Source organism: Haliotis rufescens, unplaced genomic scaffold, assembly GCF_023055435.1.
Source record: "Haliotis rufescens isolate VD_foot unplaced genomic scaffold, xgHalRufe1.0.p SCAF_1, whole genome shotgun sequence".
Lineage (NCBI taxonomy): Eukaryota > Metazoa > Mollusca > Gastropoda > Lepetellida > Haliotidae > Haliotis > Haliotis rufescens.
Window position 1 is genome coordinate 13,242,708 of NW_025963779.1, and position 26,125 is coordinate 13,268,832.

General features: G+C 36.5%; 1 protein-coding gene across 1 annotated transcript in view; it reads right to left on the reverse strand.

Annotated features, from left to right (window-relative positions):
- The window catches only part of LOC124148239 (RE1-silencing transcription factor-like), a 72,675-nt gene extending 48,111 nt beyond the window's left edge, over positions 1–24,564 (reverse strand). The window contains exon 1 of the mRNA XM_046519244.2: positions 24,391–24,564. Coding sequence (XP_046375200.2) covers positions 24,391–24,431 — 41 coding nt within the window. The 5' untranslated portion in view covers positions 24,432–24,564. The remainder of the gene's footprint in view (positions 1–24,390) is intronic.
- Between the last annotated feature and the right edge of the window lie 1,561 nt (positions 24,565–26,125).

Genomic DNA, 26,125 nt, shown 5'->3' on the forward strand with positions numbered 1-26,125 from the left:
CATGCAGGCATGGTCAAGTGGCATTTGCAGAATTATTTTTCTCATGTACTTGACCGACAAATAAACTCTGGACTGACCACTCTGAATCCGGAAACAGTGATAGGTCATTAATATTGATTTAATCAAATTTTGCTTCATGTCATTTTCATACTATTTCTTGCGCACTCGTTCAGCCTTCTACATAGTTATGGAGTCTATCATCAGGACACCTGACCATAAACCAGAAAATAACATGATCTGTAATGCACTTATGAATCTGTTCCTTTATATAATCTTTGATATTGCATTGATTAGTAATCCATTGATCTATATAATAAGTAGAAGATATCAATAGAGATACATAAAGTAAATTTCATCAGTGTCTATTTAATGTTTCGAATTTCACAGATTAATGTTACAGATAATTTCATGATATAATATCATTGAATTGAATATCTTTTAATTTCTATATGTTGTAATGAGCTATGTAATTGCTCAGAAATGGAGAGACATGTCAGAGGAAATATGCTCAAGAATTTCTTTAATGTTGTCCAAACTTTGAGTGTCTTTTAATTATTATTTTGTATCACATCAATCCTCAAGTAAACCTTGTGCCTACCATGAATGGCTGGCTGAGCACTTAAGTTTATATGTTACCAGCAGTGATTCATTTATAACTAGCTCCTGTGACCACCATGCCTACTCCCTACCTGATTAAGCTACATTTATATTAATGTTACATGACTTTCATCAGTGATGAGTCTATGATCGATTAATGACAGGCTTTTATTTAATATACTGCAAAAATATGACCAGGCAGCCCATGCACCATCAATCAACAGGTTGTGCAAAACTACTTCCTTTGCTGCAGCCAGGGCATAATCAGAATAATAGATCTACACTCAGCAGATTTACATTGTTTGTGAGTTAATGTTTTATTTAACGAGGCATACTTACAAATAATAAACATCTGTTCAGCTTATTGTGTAGGAAACGGTTCATCGGTTGTATCTGTCATTATAGCATACAAATCTCATTACATCCTATAATAGTCCTCTTCCTATTAATAGACTTATTATTTGAAACCTGTAATTTTTCACTGTAATGTTTGTGAAATCTGTTACAGTTGTAAATATATAAACTCTTTGTTTCCCCTCCTCATCTGTTACTGTTCCATATGTTCAGGTCATAGTCCCTGGCTTTCATTACCAGCCTCCCTAGTACTTAATAAGGAGAATTTAGATAACCAAACTAGAAAAATCTATAATTCCCTTCACATGTTTGACATATAATGGTTCTAGGTATACATTTGTCTATGAATACCATTGTTTAAGGCAGTTTATTCCAACCATGTTTAACCAATGTTCTCTCAGTTCTACATTGATTTCATAAAAAATACATTGCTAGAATGAATAATTCAAATCAACATTTCATCAATGAATCTAGTGATACAGGTGTACAGTGAGTTTAACAGTTGTTCTGTTTCGGGTTTTATTGTTTAATGCCTTTTTAAGCAATGTTCCAGGTATCAGAAAGGCAAATTTGTATTTTAGTTGTGATCATTTTACATGCTGTATTTTTCTATAAGATGAAAATACCTAAAGTTACGTGTGTCATCATATTCAACGCTGTAATGGATGATGACAACAGATTCTAAAATCTATCAGTTCTTGTGAAAATGGGAAATGGTAGGCAGTTTCAAGCAAGTATACATTCAGCTGTAGAGCCAGTAGATGGAGTACAGCTCTCTAACTCTACTGTTCATACAGATACAACAAGCCTTTTTCCATTATGTAACTTCACTGATATTCAATGCTATATTCATATCATTTATATTAACGATTATGAGGATCAATTATAAGTCTATCTGACCTACTCAAGTTTTAAAAAATTCTGTTAATTGGTTTGTTACACATATTTCCGATAGAAGAAAATCATTTCCTGAAAGCAATATTCATGTAACAATTTTGTAAACAAACTATGTAAATCAATAATATTCCACTACTAATCACACCATCAAAATGGATGATATATATTAATGCTTTTAAAGTTATTTAGAAGTAGTTGCAAAACAATGTTTATTAAGGCCATAGTAAATTAATTATCAGATTTTCATCACCGCCAGCCTTTCTACCAGACACCCCCTCACATGAATTTATTGACCCAAGCACAGATGAAGTGCCCTTCTTTCTTTACCGATGAAACACATCATAAATATAGCCTGTCAAACATACATGCTTCGTGTGAACCACATCTGTTGATGATGCACACAGGTGCCTTGATAACTTTATTAAAAATATATAAAGAATAAAATACTTCCAGCTTCACATTTATTTATAAATTTGAATGAGAATCTAATAATGACTTTGTGTCCAAACCATGAGTACTATTTGTTGAGAAGGACTGTACAATTCTCTTAAAAACATAAAAAGGTATTCATCCAAAATACATAACATATGTTTCTGTGAGTATTTACTTATTTATTGCAGATGTTCTTTCATCACTATTTTTCTATTGTCCTTACAAGCAGATAACATATGGATGGTATACACTATCAGAGCATATAAAACAATCTTTATTGTTCAACAATTCCATATTGGCAAACACACCAAACACATAAAGGTATCAAAGAAGAATTTTACTTATTCATTTTCTTCCCCAAAACATATGTCCTCTGAGTGAATTCTGTAGGGTCTACTTCTCCTAAACAACTGGGGTCATTATGTCTGCAGTGGACAAAATACTTCATTAATTATTTACTGGGATAACAGAGCGGGGAACACACAGATCCCAACTCCTGTGAGGGTGGTATTTGACATCTGCTGTGACCCGCTCTGTGCTAAAACACTCCCAGCATGATGGACACGACTCGTGATTAGTGCCCATTATCTAATTGCATGTGAGCTTTTTTCTCATTAATTTCCATTATCACTTGTTGTTTGTCAACCACAGAGGCACTTCCCTCTCACTATTCATTAAGGTTAATAACACTTGTTATTTTCACATTTACACAAAAAGAGATTCAGCATGACATTTTGTTTGACATTATAATGCATCCTGTCATATTTTATCCAATTCTATCAAAAGCCCATTGTCCACTCAATAATGTTATTCCAATGGACAAATCGTGCAAAGAAGTTTTGAGTTATTTTTTAATGAATCTTTTTCATGAATTAATTATTCTACATTATTTAGATTTTCTAGTAAAAATTATACTAAAAAATATCACAACTAACGGCTGCTATGCTGTACACTCCAAGCTGATCTTTATTGTATTCACCATCTCCCTGATCACAATTTCAATAATCCTCTCACATAGTAAATCAAATTGACACAATTATCTCATTGATCCAAAGGGCACCTGCAAGCTAATATTCTGCATGGTGTTACCCATTTTTCCATAAAGCATCATGCTTTCCCAGAAATTCAGTAATCTGCATAAAATAACCAAATTAACACAATAACGCGAATGATCCAAGGGGCATCCGCAGGGTAACTACTCCGCAAGGTGTTTCCTTGGCACAGAGTAGGCGAAGATGCCCAGCTTGAGACACCTCAGGGTCAGAGGTCAGCTGGAAGAATTTGCTACACGTGACACAAGTGTGCTAGCGTCCCTCCGTCAACATCTGTCTAAGCAGCCAACAGAAGAATGTGATGAAAGAAGCCATCGGCTGCAAGAGAATGGCCCCCCTGTCCACAAAAAGCATCTCAAAATATTACTTGCATAACAAGAAGATTGCCTTGCAGTTATGGCTGGCTTTTGTTGGTTTCTGATTGGCCTGGAATTTGTTGATTATTTTCTTTATATCAAACACTGTTTGGTCTATTTGGTCCCACACAGGCAGAGGGCTGAAGTAGCCAATTCATGGTCAGATCAGGGCTGCCTGGTAGAATTTGTTTATGTTTGGATCAGGGACTGACAGTTAGAATTGGAATTTAAAACAGGAATTTGAAGGGTTATTTTACTGGACACTTGAAATTAATGATCCCATTAAAATTCATGCTTGCAAGAGGAAAGGGATCTTCAAGTTCTGTTGATGCAAGTCAACAGTAGAAGACACCTGATGGAGACGAAAACTTGTCCAAACCTAATTGAACCTACAAGACCTCTTCTTCATTGTTTTTTATTATTAGTATGACACAAGTTGCATGTCTTACTGATTGGTACCACATAAAGAAGTTTTATCTGAAGATAATACGTTCTGCCAGTTTAGATTTCAAATATTTAAACCATTACAATAAACTATTTCTTTCAACATTATGCACACGCTAACAACAAGATCTACTAGGTTGACTAAGTCGAAGAGTCAGTTTATGGTCTAGCTGAGATGAGCTTTTCCAGGCAAAATAGAAGATAAGTACCTCCGTACTTGATATAAATAAATTGGGACATCAATGACCACCACTGCAATCTACAGCAACTTTATCACCAGATATGGTGGAAAAAATCCTGTGTCAGTATTTTGGAGTATCATCAACGTCTAGACCATGCTGTGGTCTGAATCAATACATATAATTGGTGGAACACCACACAACTATATATAATTTGAGGTGATCCATCTTTGCATCATGAAACTTCAACACTTGATAGAGGATCAAAAAGTCTACCCACATTCATCAAAATTGGAAAAGAATATGGACCGGTCAAATGTATGGAGTCCAGACGAATTCTGTCAAGAATCAATAACATTGTTGGCTTTATTGAGAGCTTGCACACTTCTTTTCCATGGTGCAAAATAAGTTGTGAGCAGACGCGAGGTTGTAGCACCTTGCGCAAAGAAACCATTTAGAAACACCGAGAGGGCCATCAAAATGCAATGATTAACTTACAGCAGGCTCAAAACATGCTACATTTCAATATAATAAATCCCTGTGGTGGTCACACAGCACAATTCACCTCCATCAATCTTAGTGTGTGTCCCTATCCTAACATATGATTGGTGGACTATTGGCAAACCCTACTCTAGAGACACTCAGATGACGGCTACAAGGCGGATTTCGCCCCTAGCCGACAGACATACCCAAACCTCCTCATTTCCAACCATTAAAACTTTCTTGATATTAAATTATAAGAACTTTTAGGACCTCTCACTATAAATCATTATCAGGCTAATCAGCGCTATCACACTGTAGGTATAAAAGGTCTACTTCATCGTAGTGAGAAAAGATATCTGTGATGGTAGCTGTTGATGATGACAATACTCTGTCACATGCCTTTGCAATTCAAAGATTCATTTTCCATATTTAGCTAACTTTACAGAAATCATTGAATTCACAACTTCCTAACTGAATATACATGCATATGGTTTGCAAGAAATGAATATAAACATCATTTTCTGACATGATAATTTCATTACTGATTCAGGAACATTTAACAAGAGATGAAGAAAATGTCATATTAAATATTGATGCCTGTGAAAGAGTCTGCAGCACAAAAATAATCTCATCACTGACATCTATTTCAGTAATTGTAAAATATCAAACAATGTTGAACAAAATAATAGAAATATCACTCTGACCGTGATATGTCAAAATTTAGTTACAACTGAAAAATTTGCAATTGAGTTTCAGTAAGCTTAATACAACTTAAGTAGAGACTGAAGACCAGCTGGTGCTTATGAAAATTCAAAATCCATACCTCAAAGAAATCACACATGGCAAAGGTAAGTCAGGTCTGGATGCACAAGTCTACAGGCAACATCTTTCGGACTAGCCAGTCAGTACATCTATTTCTGACCACATTGTTAACAGTACAACCTTGTAATGTTATTTTGAACATATCCACAAAAACACCATATGTTGCTGGTGAATATTGATGCATTCATGTATGCTTTGGATCTTCATTGTGACGGACACAAGAAGGATTGACCAAGAGGAGCAACTGCCCTCTCATGTGTCTTTCCTTGTGAACAGGCCTCAGTACACATTGTTATACACTTGCATATATTATTCGCATTCCTCTTACATGTGAGCTATGCTATCACTTCAAAACGTTCAATCTCATTTTTAATTGATGTTGGACCTTTTTAGAGATGTGTATTTCATTTATTAGAGATTTTTTGAGGGTATGGAAAAGGTTTTGTCGATTTTATTACCATAAGTTTTAGGTCAGTGATGGTTAAAGATGGAGTTACTCGTGCACCGCGGTTTGGCAACATGGTATATACACTTTGACCATTTTATTGATTCTTCTACCAAGACATGATATGTGATCTTGATATTGACAAGTGGTGTGCAGTTGACATTCGTTCTACATATTGAATTGATTCACCGTGATCAAATGACACATATGTCCATATATCATATTTCCCATATTTTAATGATTGAAATTACTTCAATTTCTTAAAACCTAACATTTCTGTACAAATAAGGAAATATATTTTGATTTACTAAAATGACATTGAACAGTCAAAAGAAAAGTTTGAAAACAATGATAAATGACCTTTCGCTGAGCGTATAAAGTTAACATGCTATATTGCATTTCTACTCAACACTGATTGCAGCAGAAGGCAGGTGATCAGTTCATGTTTTTTATTACCGGTACATGACACAGGCGCTTCATCCTAAAATTTGTTACAGAATATATTCTCCTCATTTTTTGACAGTCCAGATGATCAACAACTATGAAAGAAAGGTATACCTAAGTTAGCAGAGTCAACACATCAGGTAGCTCATCAATCATGAGTCTCTCATGGCCAAAACATAGCAAGAATCACATTCTCTATCAACAGGATTAGCCAGATAAAAACTGTCCTGAATCTCTCTGCTACGATATCAGTGAACAAGTAATGTTTACCGAGCCAACCAAAACTCACAAGCACAGTTATGTCTTCTTTTTTTAACCTCACTGTCTTAAGTATTTCATTACATTTGCGTCTTCAAGGCTATTACTGAAATTAATTGGGCAAACTGTCTCACATCCAGACGGACACTGTCTCTTACTGACCACAAAGTGATCGAAAATGTGTCGTAAAAATAATTGCTTTTTTCCTACGACCCACCGATCATTCTGATTTTAGATCTTATTTTCAGTCTGGCCGGCCTATCAATCGATGAGCACTCTGACGGGTAAGGACACTGGGTTAAAGAGACACGTCTTTCTTCTGTTACACTTAACTCTTTCCCTCTTTCACACACAATGGGATCTGCTGTTGCTGTGATCGCATCAGTCCATTTTTTATGTCTGAGGTTCAAGGGTTAACACAAAATGATTTTGTGTGAGATAACAGAAATATAGCTGTCAATTAATTTGAGAAATATTTTTGCATGTGATTTCTCAAATTTGAAGAAATATTACATCACATGAGACGGGCATCATAATTGGCAGGTCTTCTTGATTCTGTGAATAACTGAGGGATTATTACTTTTGAGACTTGAAAAAGGCAGCAAGTACATTTGTCGCCATCTCAGACATTACAAGCAAACTAATGACATTATCAGCATTATTACTTTTATTATTAATTTTTCCTTGAATCATAGCCACACAAACAGTGATTTTGTTCCAAAAGGTCAAAGTCATGAAGATGAATAACGACACTGTATGATTTTGTAAATTCTGCTTTCCTGTCATTATTGTTATACATTTTGACATTTAACTGACCCAAGAAATGTGTGTATACCACACCAATATGATAAGCCAACTACAATTTTGGCTGTACACACCCATAGAGTAAACAAAAGTCTATTATTGTCCCAACTGTCTGAAAACTAGCCTAATAACAAAAAAAGGACTAAGGAATAATTCATTGCATTATGAAAAAAAATCATTTAAACATTTCAAGTATATTGTCTTTTGTTCCTTCCACATGTCTGTTAACCAAAAACCTTTCACGCATTCTCCTAGTCAACTCTGTATCTCACTATGGCAAGGCCTTGTCTTTCAATTACCAAAGCCTAGCACTCTAGCTACAGGTCAAAATGAAATCCCACAAAAGTAAACATATATCTCTTTGATTAGTGCAGCCAAAAACACATTATACTGTCTAAGCCGTCCTTTTTTTGTGCACTAACAAGCCGGTTGCTCCTTCCCTCAGACGGTCTAAATGCTAGCACGTAGTCATAGAACACACTGATTAACAATGCCATCAGACAGCTGTGCTAATTTGGCAAAAAACCTCATAAGCTGTAGACAATGATTAGACAAGCCACTACACATATAAGGAGCTGTCTCAAAACATTTCACATCTTTTTTTTCCAAGACTGAGACCTTAGGAGAAATAATGATGGTTTAGATTTTCATAGAAATGTCAACTACGGTACAGAGAAGTATGATGATAGGGATAGAACCCTGGGCTGGCATTCTGGAGGAAAGTAATTGTGTTGCATGAAGGCTTTTTTTTTACAAAATATAAGTAATTTTGGAACGGTCCCTGAGAGGCAGCTCTAACATCAAAGACAGACTACTAGGAATAGCGTTATGCTTTTATTGAGATGCAAACATGGGACTCTAATAGGTGATTAGTGTGTAGAATATCAAAAGAGACAGACTTCATTTATCAACAGAGGATATTTTTATGTCCAATTCTGCAATTCTGACATGATATAGACAAGTGATTACCAACACTTCCCAAAAAATAAGGAAAGCAATGAACTAAATCATGTCTATGTTATGGAGCTAGAGGGAAATAGATACTCGACATCAGTCACATTCACAACCAGGAGAGTCTTCATCCCTGGAAACTGTTCTGTATAACAAGTATGGTGGATTTCATTCATATGATTAATGGCTGTGTTTCCATCTACACTACACGTGAGCCTTTAAGAAACTGATACTAGAGAATCATGTACACATTGTTATGTACAGTTTGTGCAGTCACTGGTTCTGAGAATTCCTGGACTGGAATAATCACTTCCTGTTACATAAAAGTGAAAATATTTTCTAAGTACCAAACTTGTATGTCTATGACATCAGTGTTTGAATCCAAGTCCTGGTAACCATAAACCAGAATATTTGTACTGCTAACCAATACTGATATCATCTACAGTAGTTATTGTTGCAAACATATATATGCTGGATTCTGATGCGATGCACCATCACATCAAAGTGAATTCAAACAATAACATGTATTACATTTTTGGTCATATATTGCCGGATATTTATATCAAACTGATTACTGATACAATATGCTTCTTAAACAGTTTTGTGGAAGTGTTCACGTGGTGCCACATGAGTGTATACCCGACCTTGATACAGTATCGACACCAGACATTACCTACGTCTGTCCACTCTCCATCATGGTCGGCCAATGAGAAAGGTGCAAGGGAGACGCTGCTAATTAAATCTTGCCAATGAGAGTGACTAAGATAAAGCTAGAGTAAGAAAACCCAGCCAAAGATAAATTGATTCGTCCCCCTTGGTCATGTAATTGTACTTTCATCACACTTCTGCTGATCATCACATTAACAAACCATTTTTCCATTTTTGCATAAACAAACCTTCTGTCACTTTTGGCTGGTAGGGCTTAATGGGTGTTTGAGGGCCCACTCGTCGATTGTCTTATAGATCTATAATAGGTCTAGACGTTGTCGCATCGCATGATATTTCTGCCTAATGCCCAACCGTCATCACCCCGACATCGCTAACAATAATTACCAAAAACGGCTCTCGCGCCTGGTCCTGTTTCTGGGGTTCATCTTGTCTTTAGCTCTATGTATTAATATAAAGCTTCACATATACTACCTCCTGATGACACAGACAGTCATTGCAATTGCTATGTCAAACGACCATGTCATCATATATGACTTCAACTGGTTCTACATAAAAACAAATAAATTCATTGAATCTTGTAAAATAAATTCCGAAATGTAGCACACTTTGATATTGCTTATAGTGTTTTAGCACTTTGATGAACTACCAGAACAACTTTTTGGTATGCAGACAACCATCATGTGGGATGTTGATGAAGCTGGGCTTCTATTATTGATGAAGTTAACACATCTAATCTTCAGACAAAGTCTTGGAGGAACTCATATACTGAACTTTGATTCAGAACCTTACAAAACAAAGAAACTTGGGAAACAAATCTTCTTTGTGTAAAGTTAGCCTGTATTGTCTACAGTTGTCATCACGCTGTCCTCATCAACAGCCATAGACAGTATGTCAAAAATATCTTCATATCAATATCAACATCCTTGACAACATGATGTAGTAATAGGCAACACGATACAGGAAAACACTATATGGAAATCTAAAACAAGGCATTGTTAGGGGTGAGATCTCCAGCCAGGAATAGTAGACAAAATGTCATACATCTCCAATACCGGTCATCGTCTGCATTGAAAATAATGATGACAGCGACACCCAGTGACCAGATGGAAATGGGATCTGCTAAACAAGACATGAAATCAAGAAATAAAATAGTTTGGATTGTAAGCAAGTGCTATTTCATCCTCAGAAATAAAAATGCATTGATTTGATGCAGCCATGATTGAGGTAATGCTACCGCAGTGATCACCGTAACAGTCAGTGCTATCGTGTGTTTCAGGTGAACAGGTCATCATTCCCAGGATATCCATCTGATGACTTTATCTACAGCCTTCTTAAGTTTACTTGCAATTAACGACAAGAAAACATGACACACAAGTCTTTGAAAATGAACATGACCATATGATCCCATGGGCATACATATCCAAACTTAAGACTGTGTCCCATTACAGAAAGACAAGTTTAAACCTTGCTCTTCATCATGGTCATTTAAACTCTGCTTAGTGGCCATATGAAAGCAATACACTGTCTGAGCTTTGATTCTCATGCCAGGGACCTTTGGTTGAGTTTCTAACTTATAAACTCAATATATATGTTTCCAAATCATACCTTTATGGACAAACTTCAACCCTGGCAAGAGGCATGCTGATTTTTAATTGCTTGCAAAAAAGGAACATTGACATGCCAAAAGAGCCTCCTACACTTATTGATACATGAAAATATCAGCAAAAGTGTCTCTTACATGTTAATATGAAAAAAAAAGAAACTATTTGTCTTGAAGAAATTCACAAGAGGAAATTTTAGCAAGTATACAGAAGTTTTCCAAATTAAGTTTTGCAGCCTGGCTGACTTGGCCATGCGTATTGCTGGGAACTGGTGCCACTTGTTCTAGGTCTACCAACCTTATGACAGGAAACAGAAATAAATGCTATCTATATTGTAACATAACTTCCCTTATCTAATAAACTTGTGTCAAATTAACTGCTGCTCAGGCTTTTTCCATTTTAGTTATTGAAATTCAATAACTGGACTCACGAAAGCAAGCGATTTAATCTATATGCATTATTTTTCTGTCTCCTATTTGCAACTGACTACAATTGAAATTGGTTTTCTAATCAAAACAATTTAACAGAAAATCAAATTACAACTGTTGAACGTTCACCAGAAAATTTCTAATATAACATTCAATTACAAGGTTTCTTTAGTGATAGTCATGTTAATCTTTAAGTAATACAAGTGAGTTGCCCACAAGCGACTTTCTAAAACACTTAATTATGACTACAATGTCAAAGATAGCAGCACAAATGGCCAGAAATCCTTTAATGTTCAGACAAAAATGAAAAACAGTCAATCCACTACACATGGAATAAATAAATATGTTACACTGCCATGAAAGGACAACTATAATTCACATATTTCACTTTATAAGCATCGCAGTTGACACATAAGCCTATGAAGAGAAACAAACAGAAATTAATCCTTTAAAACAATGTTACCATTTTTAATTTGTTTGAAATATTAGTCAACACTACTAACAAGCAAGGAGTGAAAATGACTATTTTACGGGTCTGAACTTGTGGCCAAGTTATGTAAGATTCTGAACCTCTGACCATCAACACCTGTCTGACTTCTTTATAACCCAACACAATCTACCTTAGCAAACATGACCATCAAAGAGGGTAATTATACTGTTGCGCTGGGTCCTTCTACAAACATTGCATGATGGAAAGGTAAAGCCATGCTCAAAGGACCTTCATTTTCTTTTCCTTTCCAGAGGGGAATGCATTTATAAACATTTTTATATGAGATCCTTTTTTCCCCACTGACCAGAAGAGAGTTTAGTTAACATCTCCCCTATTACACACTACCAGCTTTGCCTGACAAGTGTCGGCCTGCTGTGACTCAATTGAAATGTCCAAGTCATGCTCCATGACAGCTCCTTTGTAAAAAGGCAAGAAAGCTGTTGTGACTTCGATTTCTCAGCGTCAGTTCACAGAACAAAAACTTGTGAAGGATTGCTGTCGGCTTGCTAACAACACAGACAATGCTGCAGAAATGAATGAATTGGCAAAAATATGCTCTCAAGCACACAAAAACCTTGTTGAAAGATGAAAAGCATAACCGCAGAATAAATTGACGACAAATATTGGCAAAAAAGGATTAAGGCTAATTAGATGCATTAGTTGTGATACCAAAGACTTGAGTGAAAACTAGTTAACTGTTTTTATTCTTTGAAAAACTGGTAGAATTTCTCAGTTGGCTCTAAATTATTTAAAGTGACAAACTGGACTTCTTCCCCATTCCAAAACAGTGGAATCTAATAAATGTCTCCTTTCTTTTAACCATCCTGCATTAAATGAGTTATTCATTTTAACACATTAATAGAAGATCATATTTTCAAAGGTGATTTGGATGTTTAATGTCATTTACAAAAAAATCACTTCTAAAAAATCAATTCTATGTAATATTTACAAGAAAATCAATTTTTTAATTGAAAACAAACATTATATATTCAAATTCACCCCATTTGACAAAGAAGGATACCAGAATCAATCTTTGTGCTACAAAACATTCTGACATAAAACAGTTACATGTATACCCTGGGTGTAATCAGGTGACAGCAAACCTTGTGCAGCAGATAGACAGAATACCCCATCTTGCAACAAGACAACTAATAATAATAACAGAAGATTAAACTCTCTGGTTCAGTGAGCTGGCTCAAGAAGAAAGGGATATTACTGTCTCCACTGTATTACAGTCATTAGTCACAAGCGTACAGGTAAGGGATGCCTAGCATAAGACCATTAACATATCCCTAGCAGTTTTATGTTAGTGGACATAAATTATTCACTCTGACAATATTGTGGAAATGTGTGTAAAGTGTTAACATGATCGGAGTATTTCAAGCCTGAGCACCCTTATCTTCTATTTTACAGAATATATTCCCAGGGAAGTCATTACAAGGATCAGATAAGGAGGAAATCAAAACATATACAGACACTTCAGTCTTAGAATAGTGACATTTGTCATGAAATATGTAGGAGGCAACTTGTCTTGTAGGAGCTTACTATGGTTATTTATCTACATTTCCATTTTCTGACATTGGAATCATCTGCTGTGGTTTCAGTGAACAGATAAGTGATGTATGATACAAACTATGAAGTTTGATATGTTTTCTGGAGCTGTCTATGTCTACACAGCCAAATAAGGTAATATTATGAAGATAGGAATGATCGAATTGAATTTTTGTTCATAAATGATTAATGTGTTATTATAAAGAATAACCAAAGTGGCAAAATAATTTCTTCATGCTGCTGAACAGACACAGCTAACTATTCATTATTATAGAAAATGTTGCCATCACTAATTTATACAGACTACTGATAAAACACATAACTATTCACAAAGATCACGAAATAAATTTAAATCAACTCAACTAATAAAAGAATACATATTTTTTAAAATATCTGAATAATTAAAAACAAAAAAAGTCAAAAGCATGCAACACAAATAGATGGAATTGTATATAATGTAAAAGTGAAAGTCAAGCAACACAAAATTAATACAAAATGTAATCATGAAAATTGGAAAATAACCTTTTTTAAACAAATTCTAAAAAAATACATTAAAAAGATAAACTCAAAACACCAGAAATAATACATACCAAGAGTGCAACAGACAATTCCTCATGCAAATGCCCGAGCCAAAAAGCTACCTTGAAGGGAGAGATCCAAGCAAACTGGGAGGTAGCTGGACGTTCATCAATAAAACATGAGGATCAATTGATTTGGTGGGCACACTCTGGCCACGAGGCACCTGTCCTTGTAAGTTAGTGGACAGTGTAGTGGACAATGGTCAACGGATACGTGGAATGACAATGGCTAAAAATGGACTCATCTGCCCAAAAATCTCTAAGGACTCAAAATACTCTCCGGACAATGAGTGACCACTTGACCACTCGTTTGGTAACCATGGTTTCTGCAACACCAGCAATGATTGATTTTAGACTGCCAATCAATTTTTAATCAATGATATTTTGTTCCTTGCTAAAACAAACTCCTCCAAGTAGATTTTAGTTCTATGTCGTGAAGCTCTTAACAAGATGACCAAAACAAGAAAACAAGGGTTGGGCAGCTGACCAATCAAATTGCTTTTGTGGTGGTCAGTTGTGGCCGAAGCAAGACCACTGGGCAGCTGGGCTTTGAATAAAACAATGCCCCAAAATACAAAGGAAATTAGCAGCTTTAAGGCGGTATTTAAACCATCAAAACCATCCTCTTGTGTGGATGACAATCAGAAGAATGGAGGTGTGTAGATTTATTGACACTGGTCAGAGAGGTCACCTTTCTATTAAGATGATGCTATAATCTATCAGCTCGATCCAACTCATGCCAAAACACCAAAAACATTAACACTCCGTACTTCTGCTTTCACGCCATTTTGAATTAATTTTATTTTAAAAGGGTTGAGGCTGAATGGATTGAATTTGAGTATTTTCAGTACAATAGGACGAGGGGTGACAATAAAAGACAGGGAGATGCACGTCTGGTATCTTTGCGGTCTGCCCCCGGACCGTCCAGAAGGCACAATACCAGAAAATTGCCGAGGGGATCCTATTTTTGCGGCGCGCTTCTTTATGTCAGAGGTCAGTGGGCAGATGACCATCTCTCCGGACAATACTGACCAATGGTCATTCAGCCACACGCAAAATGTTCGATTTACAAAAACCTCTGCCATGATTGACAAAAGGCATTTTCTATAAATAGAATTCATTAATTTTCATTTCTAAGGGATGGGCAGTGGTCATCCTCTAACAGATGAATCTAACTGTCAGATGTCCGTGCGCTTGACCATTCATTATCTCATTTCAAGCCCTGCTTTGTTCAAAAGGCTTTGTTGCCTCTGAAATTTTACAGCAATTAAAACTGATGCATCATCCTCACACTGCAAACTTTTCACCTTCAGCAAATTTAAATGTGAGAGTTTTACAGCCGTTTTGACGCTATGAACTCTCTCAAACGGAAAATGTGTATTTAGTCAAGAACGCTTTCATCTTAAATTCAACAGAGCAATAATGATATTCATCATGCATTATTAAGTACCATCATTGGCTAAATCCAAATAGCCAAGAAAGATTGAGGACTTTGACATTAATTTTCCTAAAATAGTTTTAGATGACAGATTTGATAAACACTGGTTCCAAAAGGACCCACATCCTAGCAAAGGAGAAATTGTCATTAGCCCACCAAACCCCTTGTAATGTTAAACCATTGAAGTTTATTGGAAACAAGAAAACTGAGATTCTGTCTTGTTTTATGCAGGCTATTGTGCTTTTAATTGATGGTGGTGGGCTCACTGTAGCAGACATGTTAGTTTTCCCAAACTTATTATTGAGTATATAACTTTAATTAAATTTCATTAACTGCGCCAACCACAAATAGGAGCCGTGAATTTAACAGATGTGTATGTTTTACTACAGGTTACCAATATAAGCACAAATTAGTAAAGTATTTCATAAATATCGAACATACTCCTTATTGGGTTTCACAGCAATCAACTTTTCTGTGCATATTTTACCTAATTATAAACGAATCATGCAGTGCTTTTTTCACTGAATTAATAAAAATTAATGTTTGTTGCAAATAAATGTGTATTTCAATATTTCAAAATTGGATGTGCATTTACAAATGATCAGCAGATCACACTTCATAAGTTGGTTATACTGTAGAATAAAATTAATTAAATGCATCACAACTAAATTAATATTTAACCTAATCAGAGCCCTCCGATCTGTAGCTCACATGGCTAAATTTGTTCACACTGAGGAAGAGTAGGTTCAATGAAAACAACATTGCTGGGAGTCTTTATGCAAAGTAGAGAAGTAAATAATGTGAAATAGGAATGGATAATAACCATGACAATTCACTTTACCAGCCATTTTAGTTGTCATGCAAATTTTACTAACTGAAAAATGGGAATTCTTAATTTCTCTGTGTTCACAGAAATGAAGGATAGTCAGGTACTGATGACACAAACATTTACCAAGACGAAAGAATTTCTCTTCAAAACATGACAAGTATGTTTTGCTATGTACTGGTATATAGAGACTCTCTCCAGAGTGTCTTTTGAGATATATATCAAAACGAGTCAAAAGCAAGTTCAAAACCCTCTGGCTTGCTGACAAGTTTTATACTTGATTGACAAGTCTTGATATATTTGTTTTCAGAAGACAATCAGGTAGTAATAACCAGTGTCTTGAGTGTAAAATTACAGCTAACCATCTTCAGTGGCAGAGAGATTAGTGATGTCATTTGATTGTGATGTCATGGTAACTGATGATATCACAATACATGAAGTCTGCAAAGTATTGTGCTGCAATTGATATCATGATTGATATCATGAGCATGCAATTAGAATATGATGACATGCATCAACCAAGTCAGCGAGCCTGACCACCCGATCCCATAAGTCACCTTACGGCAAGCATGGGTTGCTGAAGACCTATTCTACCCCGAATCTTCATGGGTGCCATTGTAGTGATTTCCTCCGAGATGTTGCTTGATGTCACCCAAGTGATATCTCCTGTGGAGGTTAGTTTTGGATGACAAAATATAATTCCTTAAAATGTTTGTGTCATTAATTAAATATGCATGTTTTAACTGCTTCACAAAGTGTTACACACTCGAACTCGCTATCGAGGAAAATCCATTATTTTCTCATTTCTCATTTTACATATAAATTTTCAATGTCCCATATGTCAGCTCTTAATTCTCAAATAAACATAAAAGAAAAAGACTGTCTGAGACACCGCTCAGGGAAATTAATCAAATTAAAACACGGCATGGTCACTATTAGTAAATAATATTTGCACATTTTGTGACAGTGTTAGGAACCGTACATACCATCTCCAGCGATGAACTGCCTTGTTCATAACAGTGAGAAGCACTTCTCTTTACTAATGGGATGAAAACTCTTTACATTAAGATGCTTTTGTTTGGTGGGGGGAGTCCAAAGCATATTGCTTCGACTACTACAGCAAACTTGTCTTGGGATATGGACAGATTTATCTATCTCTGATGTGTACTGCTGTGCCGTTTTCCTCCCCGGCTGTGCTGTTTATCACCCTCAGCTGGACAAAAATGTCTCTCAAGTGGGACAGTCTCAAATAATTACACTCACAAGGGAAGGGTTCTAATTTGATTGCTACAATATCATTAGACCTCTGGCTTCTGGGAAAATTGAACTGAAGACCAAATATTACTCACTTTTATTTTAGGAACCGTGAAAACAGGACTGGAAATTAAATTTAATGTCTTAATATGCTTAACCTACTCATGTGAAAATCCGGTAAGTATGTCATACATTGACAGGAGATAAATACATACTGTCCCCATCTGATCATCAAGTAGCAGCATACAGTAGCAACAGTCAGGCTGTTCACGATAATTTACTCTTAAAAGCTATATTACAAATATAGATACAGATACAGATATATAAGTACTGCTTTTGTGATATAAAAGGATTCATGAGGCTGCTTTTGACACGGATCTATAAAATCTCACCTTAGTGGAAGAAAATACACAAGTCTCTCCTCTACAATATTTCCTTGTCAGGGATTGAGAAGCACCTACCATCCCACCCACACTGAGAGTTGCAGAACATTGAACATTTTCTACACAGCTAGTTAAATCATGTCATTGTTTTCTAAGTAAGGCAATATTTAAAAATTTATCAGAGAATATCGGCAGAAGTTAAAAGTTTTCTCTACAACTTCTCAGGGTGATGAACATGTAAAGAAATAAAGCAACCATTGCCATGACAGTCCGACATGACAATGCCAGTGATAATTTATTCAAATCACCAGATTCATAAACAATGACAGTGTGAAAGACAGAAGTAAATTGTTCTGACTTGAATTGTATTTCTCCCCTGAGGATTTACATTTACTATTTACCAACGAGACATCTACAACACAAAAAACAAAACCACAACCCACATAAAAGAATAGTTATTTTCTATTGATTCCCACAAACAAACAGTTCCATAAAGTATTCATCTTCAACTATCCTGGACTTAGGTTCCAAAGAAATACACTGGACCGTAAATTAGCGAAGATGGTGATTGAACTTTGTCTAAAAGCAATTCTAAGCATCTTCTATTATTTAATACTATTACTTCCAAGGCTTTCAACTAACTTATGAAGAAAACATGACAGATATATACATTTAGGTTACAGTACGATGATCAGTCAATACTTCACCAAATTTAATGAATCAATATTGACTGAAATTTGACAGGTTGAGCGTATCATGAGAGTCAGTTTAAAATCAGTATCATAGAGAAAAGACCACAGGAATCCAAGTGAACAAAGGTATGAAGCAAGATGTTTCTGAGTTAATATCATAATATACGCTCAAAACAATTATCCCATTGTGCAAGGAGGTCTCAAGATCTTATCCTCCATCCGCTACCTGGTGACAGATTGACTGACTTTACACATGTAAACACAAGTTAATTAGCAAGAAAAGCTGTGTGTGATCGGACCGCCAATGTGAGGCCAATTAACTTTTCTGTTATGGATAGTTGCCTATATATAAATGAAATATACTGTTTACAAACATTGTACACACCTGGTACCATCACTATTTGATAGTGATTCCTAAACACATGCTCATGATATAGTCAGAATCGTACACTCAACTCTGTTTTAAGCAGAGATTTCTTATGAACAAGAAGTGGTTTGTCGCTATATTTCAGGTAATATTGTCTTCCTATGGCACATTTTCTCTTAATCTACAGTATTATGCTTTTAGGATGATGTTTAGGTTAACATAACTTCAAATTATGTATCACAAAATTTTGTTGTTAGATATTAAAGTATCCATTTATTGGTTTCAATGAGAAACTAGCAGGCGGCTACACATCAGTAGTTTCCTGTGAGGTGTACTATCTATGGGGATGCATTACCATTTGAATGAGTGAGTGAGTGAGTATGAGTTTACACCACTTTTAGCAATATTCCAGCAATATGTTGGCGAGGACACCAGAAATGGGCTTCACACATTGTACCCATGTGGACAATTAAAACCAGGACTTTAGCGAGACAGGAGAACGCTTTAACCACTAGGCTACCTCACCACCTCATTCTCATTTGAACGATGTATCTCTAGGCTGTTCAGGTGGACAAATCTGTTGATGAAAACATGAGGAACATTCCATGCTTCTTTTATGTGACATATCTGACATTTATCAAAACAAAATGAAAACTATGATTAATATCTTCTTTAAATGGGAAGTTTTTTGTTTGTTTGTTGTTTAACGCCACACTCAGCAATATTCCAGCTTTATGACAGGGTCTGTATATAATCGAATCTTGACCAGATAATCCAGTGATTGACATTATGAGCATCGATCCATGCAATTGGAATACATTGAAATGCATCAACCAAGTCAGTGAGCCTGCCCACCCACGGACCTAAATACAGGGTTATAAAAGTCCACCCGATCCCGTTAGTCACCTCCAAAGACAAGCAGAGTCACCTTATACAGCATGCATGGGTTGCTGAAGACCTATTCTAATTCAGAGCTTCATGGGTCTAAATGGGAAATAAGCATATGATAGAATCCATTATGTGGCATCAACTTTGATGCAGCTGACCAAAATAAGCTAAGCAAAACATTTCCTAAATATATTGATTACCCATCAATTCCATTTCTAAACACAACAACATGTCTTAATTGACACTTTGATAATCCAATCACTTTATCTAAGTCAGTTTCTTTGTCTGACAAGGCAGAAATCTGTTTTCACTTTCTCTCCGTGGTCTCTGTTCTTTGATATAGTCCTGGGGTATGATAGAGTACATAAACATGACATCCCAGCAGCCCCTGGGGAGCACCAGCTAGTGGAAGCCCTGGGGGACTGATACGGGTTAGGGGGTGATGTAATACAGGAGATAACATCTAGCCACGGCCTGAAAAGTGAAACTGGCCAAATACATTCCTCACTCAACATGTATTTGCTGCCCCATCAAAGACACAACTGATAAACATGTGGATCTAAGCTGAGAGTGGATGCCAGGGTTCCTTACATAGGTTCTAGCTTAGCTATGGGTAACAGCAAGGCTGATGAACCTGCAGCTACAATCACTTATTGTAGGAAGTCAATAGAATACACTCCTTCTTTTAAAATATCAGGTCAGTTTTGGGGTATTAACTTTAATAACAGATAATTATATGATATGCCAGAAATGTTTTTTGGTGTTCAGATTTGTAGCATGGACAACCGATTATCAACCTCACAAGGGGACAAACGATTATCAACCTCACAAGGGGACAAACGAAGATCAACCTCACAAGGGGACAAACGATTATCAACCTCACAAGGGGACAAACGATTATCAACCTCACAAGGGGACAAACGATTATCAACCTCATAAGGGGACAAAACGATTATCAACCTCACAAGGGGACAAACGATTATCAACCTCACAAGGGGACAAACAAAGATCAACCTCACAAGGGGACAAACGAAGATCAACCTCACAAGGGGACAAACGATTATCAACCTCACAAGAGGACAAAACGATTATCAACCTCACAAGGGGACAAACGATTATCAACCTCAAATTTTAGCAAATACCATAAAAGACACTCCGGAAATCCTAATGTTCTCTTGTAATCACATCTTGACATTTCCACAAATTTTGCTATTACTATTCCAGCAATTGGAAACCATAAATCATACAGAGCAATTAAATGCATGACTTGACTCTTTGATAGTCTGACAGTAGTAATTCTGAATGTCAAAATGCTAGCTTACAAACTCTCCCCTCCAAGGATACTATCTCCCATGTACAGTATACCTCGTAAGGGCCATGTAAACTTCACCAACTGCCCTTACCAAGTATATGTCATGAAACAGTGATTATACTGTATAGGAAGAAGCCTGCATGATCACTAGATGCAGTCAGGGCTGGGTTACAGGGTTATGTCATCACTATGTGAATCTTTTATCCGGAGCCAGATGGTGACTTCATTAAACCATGACCTTGCTTTGTTGTCAGCTCTATACGTCATACTTAACATAAACTCAAATTAATCTCGGATTTAATTGTTTACCAATATGTTTATAATGTAAAATTGCTTCCAGATCTGTTGGATTAATTTCCCAAACATAATTACGGGCATGTTAGAGAGGGGTCAGAACAACCCTAGCAAACTAGCAGATTAGATTACAGACCAAATTTGGGCCAGCCATGTTGTGCCTAAAGTTTCTGCCTTGGAAGTAGTAAAGCATGAATTAAAAAAAGAGCGTTTTATTAACACTTCTATGTCTTTTGGATACTGGTAATCTGTGAAAGCCTTGTTGGAATAGGTGACTTAATTTGGCTTTATCTGTTTAACAAATCTATTAAATAAATCACAAGAACTACAACAGCAACTACAATTACAAATGCATGGTCAACAACTTTACATGAAGGCAGAGTAGGATTTCAACTTTTGGCAAAGATGCTAGTGTTGGTGCGACCTTTATCACTTATTTGTCAACACTGATACAACAACTTCTAAATCCCATATAAAGATATGGCCTTTCAGAAATTCAAATTCAAGTTGGAACCCATTTCTTGTAAAAGTAAGTTTTGCTCCTTATCCCATATGTACTACTCCTGACGGTGTGGCTAAGACCTCAGCAGGTTGTGACTTGTATTGTGTGTCCAGCTGATTTTGGGAACATCCAAAGGTGGACCCTCGTACTCTACTTATGTCTGACCAGTCACTGACCATAATACAATTATCTCATGAATATTCATGTCAACACTCTGCACACATGCGTTACTAATGTTTGTCAAATTGGTTGTCCACTTCATAACGAAGAGACATCACAGTCATGCTTTGGCATATACATATAATTGCTATGTTAAAATATACTACACTTTGTAAGTAGTACCAAGTACAAGCTAGGAACCTACCCAATATTTTTAAGATAGGATGAAAAAAGAAAACAAATGCGTTGTAAGTGTATAACTAAAAGTATACCTATATCCAGCCCCTATCCATACCTGCTAGAGGTTTTGTTAATCCTTTTAAAGAGGTTTCATTGAGAAACAGTATCCTTATGATCTTGATTTCTTTAGTGACTTTTATTTACTTTGGGTTTTCCTTTAGATTTGACATTCACTCAAAAATGTCCACATTATATTTACTTCTTATTATAAATCTGTTCAGCAAAAACAATGCCCCCACCCAATGCCTGTTTTGGTCTACGTTTAAACTAAACATGGGATATTAGGGGCCTATACTGACCTTGGAATCCAACAAAATTTATAAAAAAAAGCCTGATTATGTCAAGACATTATGTATATGACATGTCAAACAGGTTCTTGTTGGTTTCATCTTCAGTTTGAAATCCCATATCATAAAACATTAGTTCATATCATTCCATTTTTCTTTCATAAATTTATTGCAAATTATACAAACACACTTCTCTATGTTCTCCTACAGTTACTTTTCTTGCTTGTCCCTTATTTTCATTACTTACAAAAAATCACCATAAAATGACACAACATTAATCATTAATACACTTCTATTAAGTTTTATTTTGAAGTCAAGTCAGTGATAAAGAAGGGCAAATGATCTGCTCCAGGCATTCAAAACGATACCTTCACCAAATGAAGTAACATTAGTCAAATCTAACCCACATGTTGTAAAAGAGTAATTTCGTCATCTGAAATGAAGCAGATAAAATGTCACAAGGATACGCTTTCACTTTCAAATGAACTTGTACAATGTAATTGTCCAACAGTGTTTGTACCTGTTATTATACAACCTCCACAGAGTACAACATCACAGTGTTTACACCTCTAGGGAATAATACCCTGTATAGTCAGAGGAGAACAATGAAAGCATGAATCTGAGTAAAGTTCTAGTTTATTAACAAGGAGTATTAAATGATTCCAACTTAACAGCTCATTAGTTTCATTACAAAGGATCCACTCAAGTTGTTACCTGAATAAAATGTCATCTTCATCAAATTGATGCACATTTCAAGCAAAATATTTCAATTTTCTTTTCTATTGGATTAAATTATTTTACCTCAAGTCCAATAACAGCGTTGATGTTTAGGTCAGAAGATCACTTTAAACAAGTGTGAAGAAGCCTATTTCATATTACTTAGGCAGCCTGACACTGTCATATAAAAGACTGTAAGTGTTAACAAGTCACAATATCTTCTACATGATTAGGATACCTTCACATGTCTAATGTTACTGGATATCAATACTAAATAGGATATAGCAGAATAAAGCCAAGACCAAATACATTCTCCAGTTTCACCTATGTTATATGTAATTGTATACCTAGGTGTTGGAAGGACTTTCACTTTATAGTGAAACTGTCGGTCATATCCACAAAACATGGTGTTAAAAAGGGGACCCTCCCCCTCATTAGGGATCAAAGGACTCAGTCATCCATCCTTCTCCACCCCTTTTTCCATCCCATCTCCCACCTCCCTACTCACCATAAAACAGATCATATAGTCAACTCTTTCATATATTGACCCTTGCATTAGGTTTAATACCAGCAGAGTTTCTATTAACTGACCACTGGACACTGGTAGTCTTGGAAACAGGTTGTTAATTTCAAATAAAATTTTATTATTTTCCCAGCTTTTGTGTCCATGTGTTAGGTAATTAACCCCTGTCTAGTGCTGTTACCTGACTTATGTAATTAGTTTCTGATATGGGATTGCTTTAATTTCATGCCAGGTGAGGATTCGGAGCTTTGTGCTTGTAATTTAAACCCTGGTCATCACATGGAGATCTTCAGCTAGATTAACTTAATCAGTCAAACATGCAATTTCAAACCTTCTCTGATACTAACGAAAATAAGGAAAAAAGTCAATTTATTGACTGAATCGCAACAAATATTACATTCTAACAAGTGTCTTTTTCGGGAGTTTATTTAAAATGAAACAAGTTTTTTCAACAATACATTTTTTAAGATATTTTCTCTAAATATAAATATAAAACGTCAATGCCAGAAGAACTATGATTCATTTGAAAGCTAAAATGAAACTAATAATTTAATGTTGAACACAAAATAAATTTATACGAAATGATCAAGGTTTAGAAAATTTTAACTACTATATGCAGCTACAGTACATCATATGATTGAATGTTCTATAAATGATTATGCTAGGTACCAACCTAATCCTATGCTGGCTGCATGGGCCTGTCTCCACATACATGATGCAATATGTTGTTCAACAGTGACAGGCAACAGTAGAGAAAGTACTTCGTTGAGGGGCAGCTTGGCTCGTGCCTGCCTTCCACAGCTTAGTATCAACAAGAACCTAGCTATCATTCACTACAGGGCATGCTAGAGTAACGCCACAGTATTGCAGAAATGTTGTAGTAGCCATGGGTCATTTGATTCACACAGGTCATGGGTCAGGGGTCAAACAAAGCGTGCCAGAAGTGTGCGGCTTTAAAACATCACTGTCTGATACTATGCGTGATAGTGTTGGATTTCTCCCCCCTCCTGGGCCCCTATCTCTCCGATTTAATTCTGGGACAATTACAGCCACCCCTCTCAGACAATGCTGCCCCTCGCAATCCCCCCATCTCTAACACCGGACAGCCTCTGTCCAACCATCATGGCCGAAATCTGCAACTAAGCTGACCACTGTCAAAGCTGACCAGTGACAAAAGAAGTAATTAATAGCGACCCCTAACACGGGTGCTTGCTTTTCTATTGTCAACCCACTTGTCAGCACATCTGCCCTCTGACCCCTGATGAATGAAAGTAATGCCCAATCGCTAACCTTGTCACCTCGCCACGCGCCTGCGGCCCACATATGTCCTGCTTCATTCACCAGAAAAAAATCAAGACCACACTAGCGGCTCTTTTTTGTTGTGAATGACCCCAGGTCAAAAAGTAGGTGCTCAGGTGTCATTAATCTGACCCCCCTTCCAGGTCCTGTTAGACTCATCTGCTTCCTCCTCCGCCTCAGTACCTGGGAGGTACCTGCCAGTCAGACAACAATGGACTGCGTAGTTTGTCTTTCTGGGTCTTCAACAGCTATTGCTTTATACCCCTTTATACACAGAATGTTTTTGGAAAATAGGTGAAGAATTTGAATTTACATATTACTGAATGTTTTGAATAAATATATGTTTCTTTCATATTTTTCTACATCCACACACAATACCCCTAGACCCACACATGACGCTCACCCCCCAACACCCACACATACATCCACACCTGCACACCCGCACAGGTGTGCACTGCTTTTAGCAAATATGCCAGTAATATCATGGCAGGGGAATTAGGTGTGAGCTTCACACATTGTACCTATGTGGGGAATCGAAACCTGGGTATTCTGTTATTGTTGTTTAACGCAGGCAATATTCCAGTTATATGACAGCAGTCTGTAAATAATCAAGCCAGGTCCAGAAATTCAATGACTGATAGCATGAGCATTGGATATGATGACACGCATCAATCAAGTAGCCAGCCTGACCAACTGACCAAAAGCTTGAACCACTTGGCTACCCCATTCCCTATGACAAAGTGATGAGAAACTCAGGCTTTAATCATGTCCACTCTAGTCATGATGTGACCGCCTCAGTGGTCTAGTGGTAGAGCGTCCGCCCGAAGAGCGGAAGGTCCAGGGTTTGATCCCTCGCCGCGTCATATCAAGAGACGTTAAAAGATGGTACTTGTTGTTACCCTGTCTGGCCGCTCGGCATTAAGGGGCTAAAACAAGGACTGGTCGGCTCGAAGTCAGTATACTGTGTCTGAGTAGGGTATTCATGTTAAACTGCGGCATGGTATCTCAGTGGGCTAGCACTATAAATCAGCATCAGTCCGGACTAGTACAAGCAGCCACACACACACATCCATGCACATCGCTATATAAGTGTAATAATCTTGGACGTG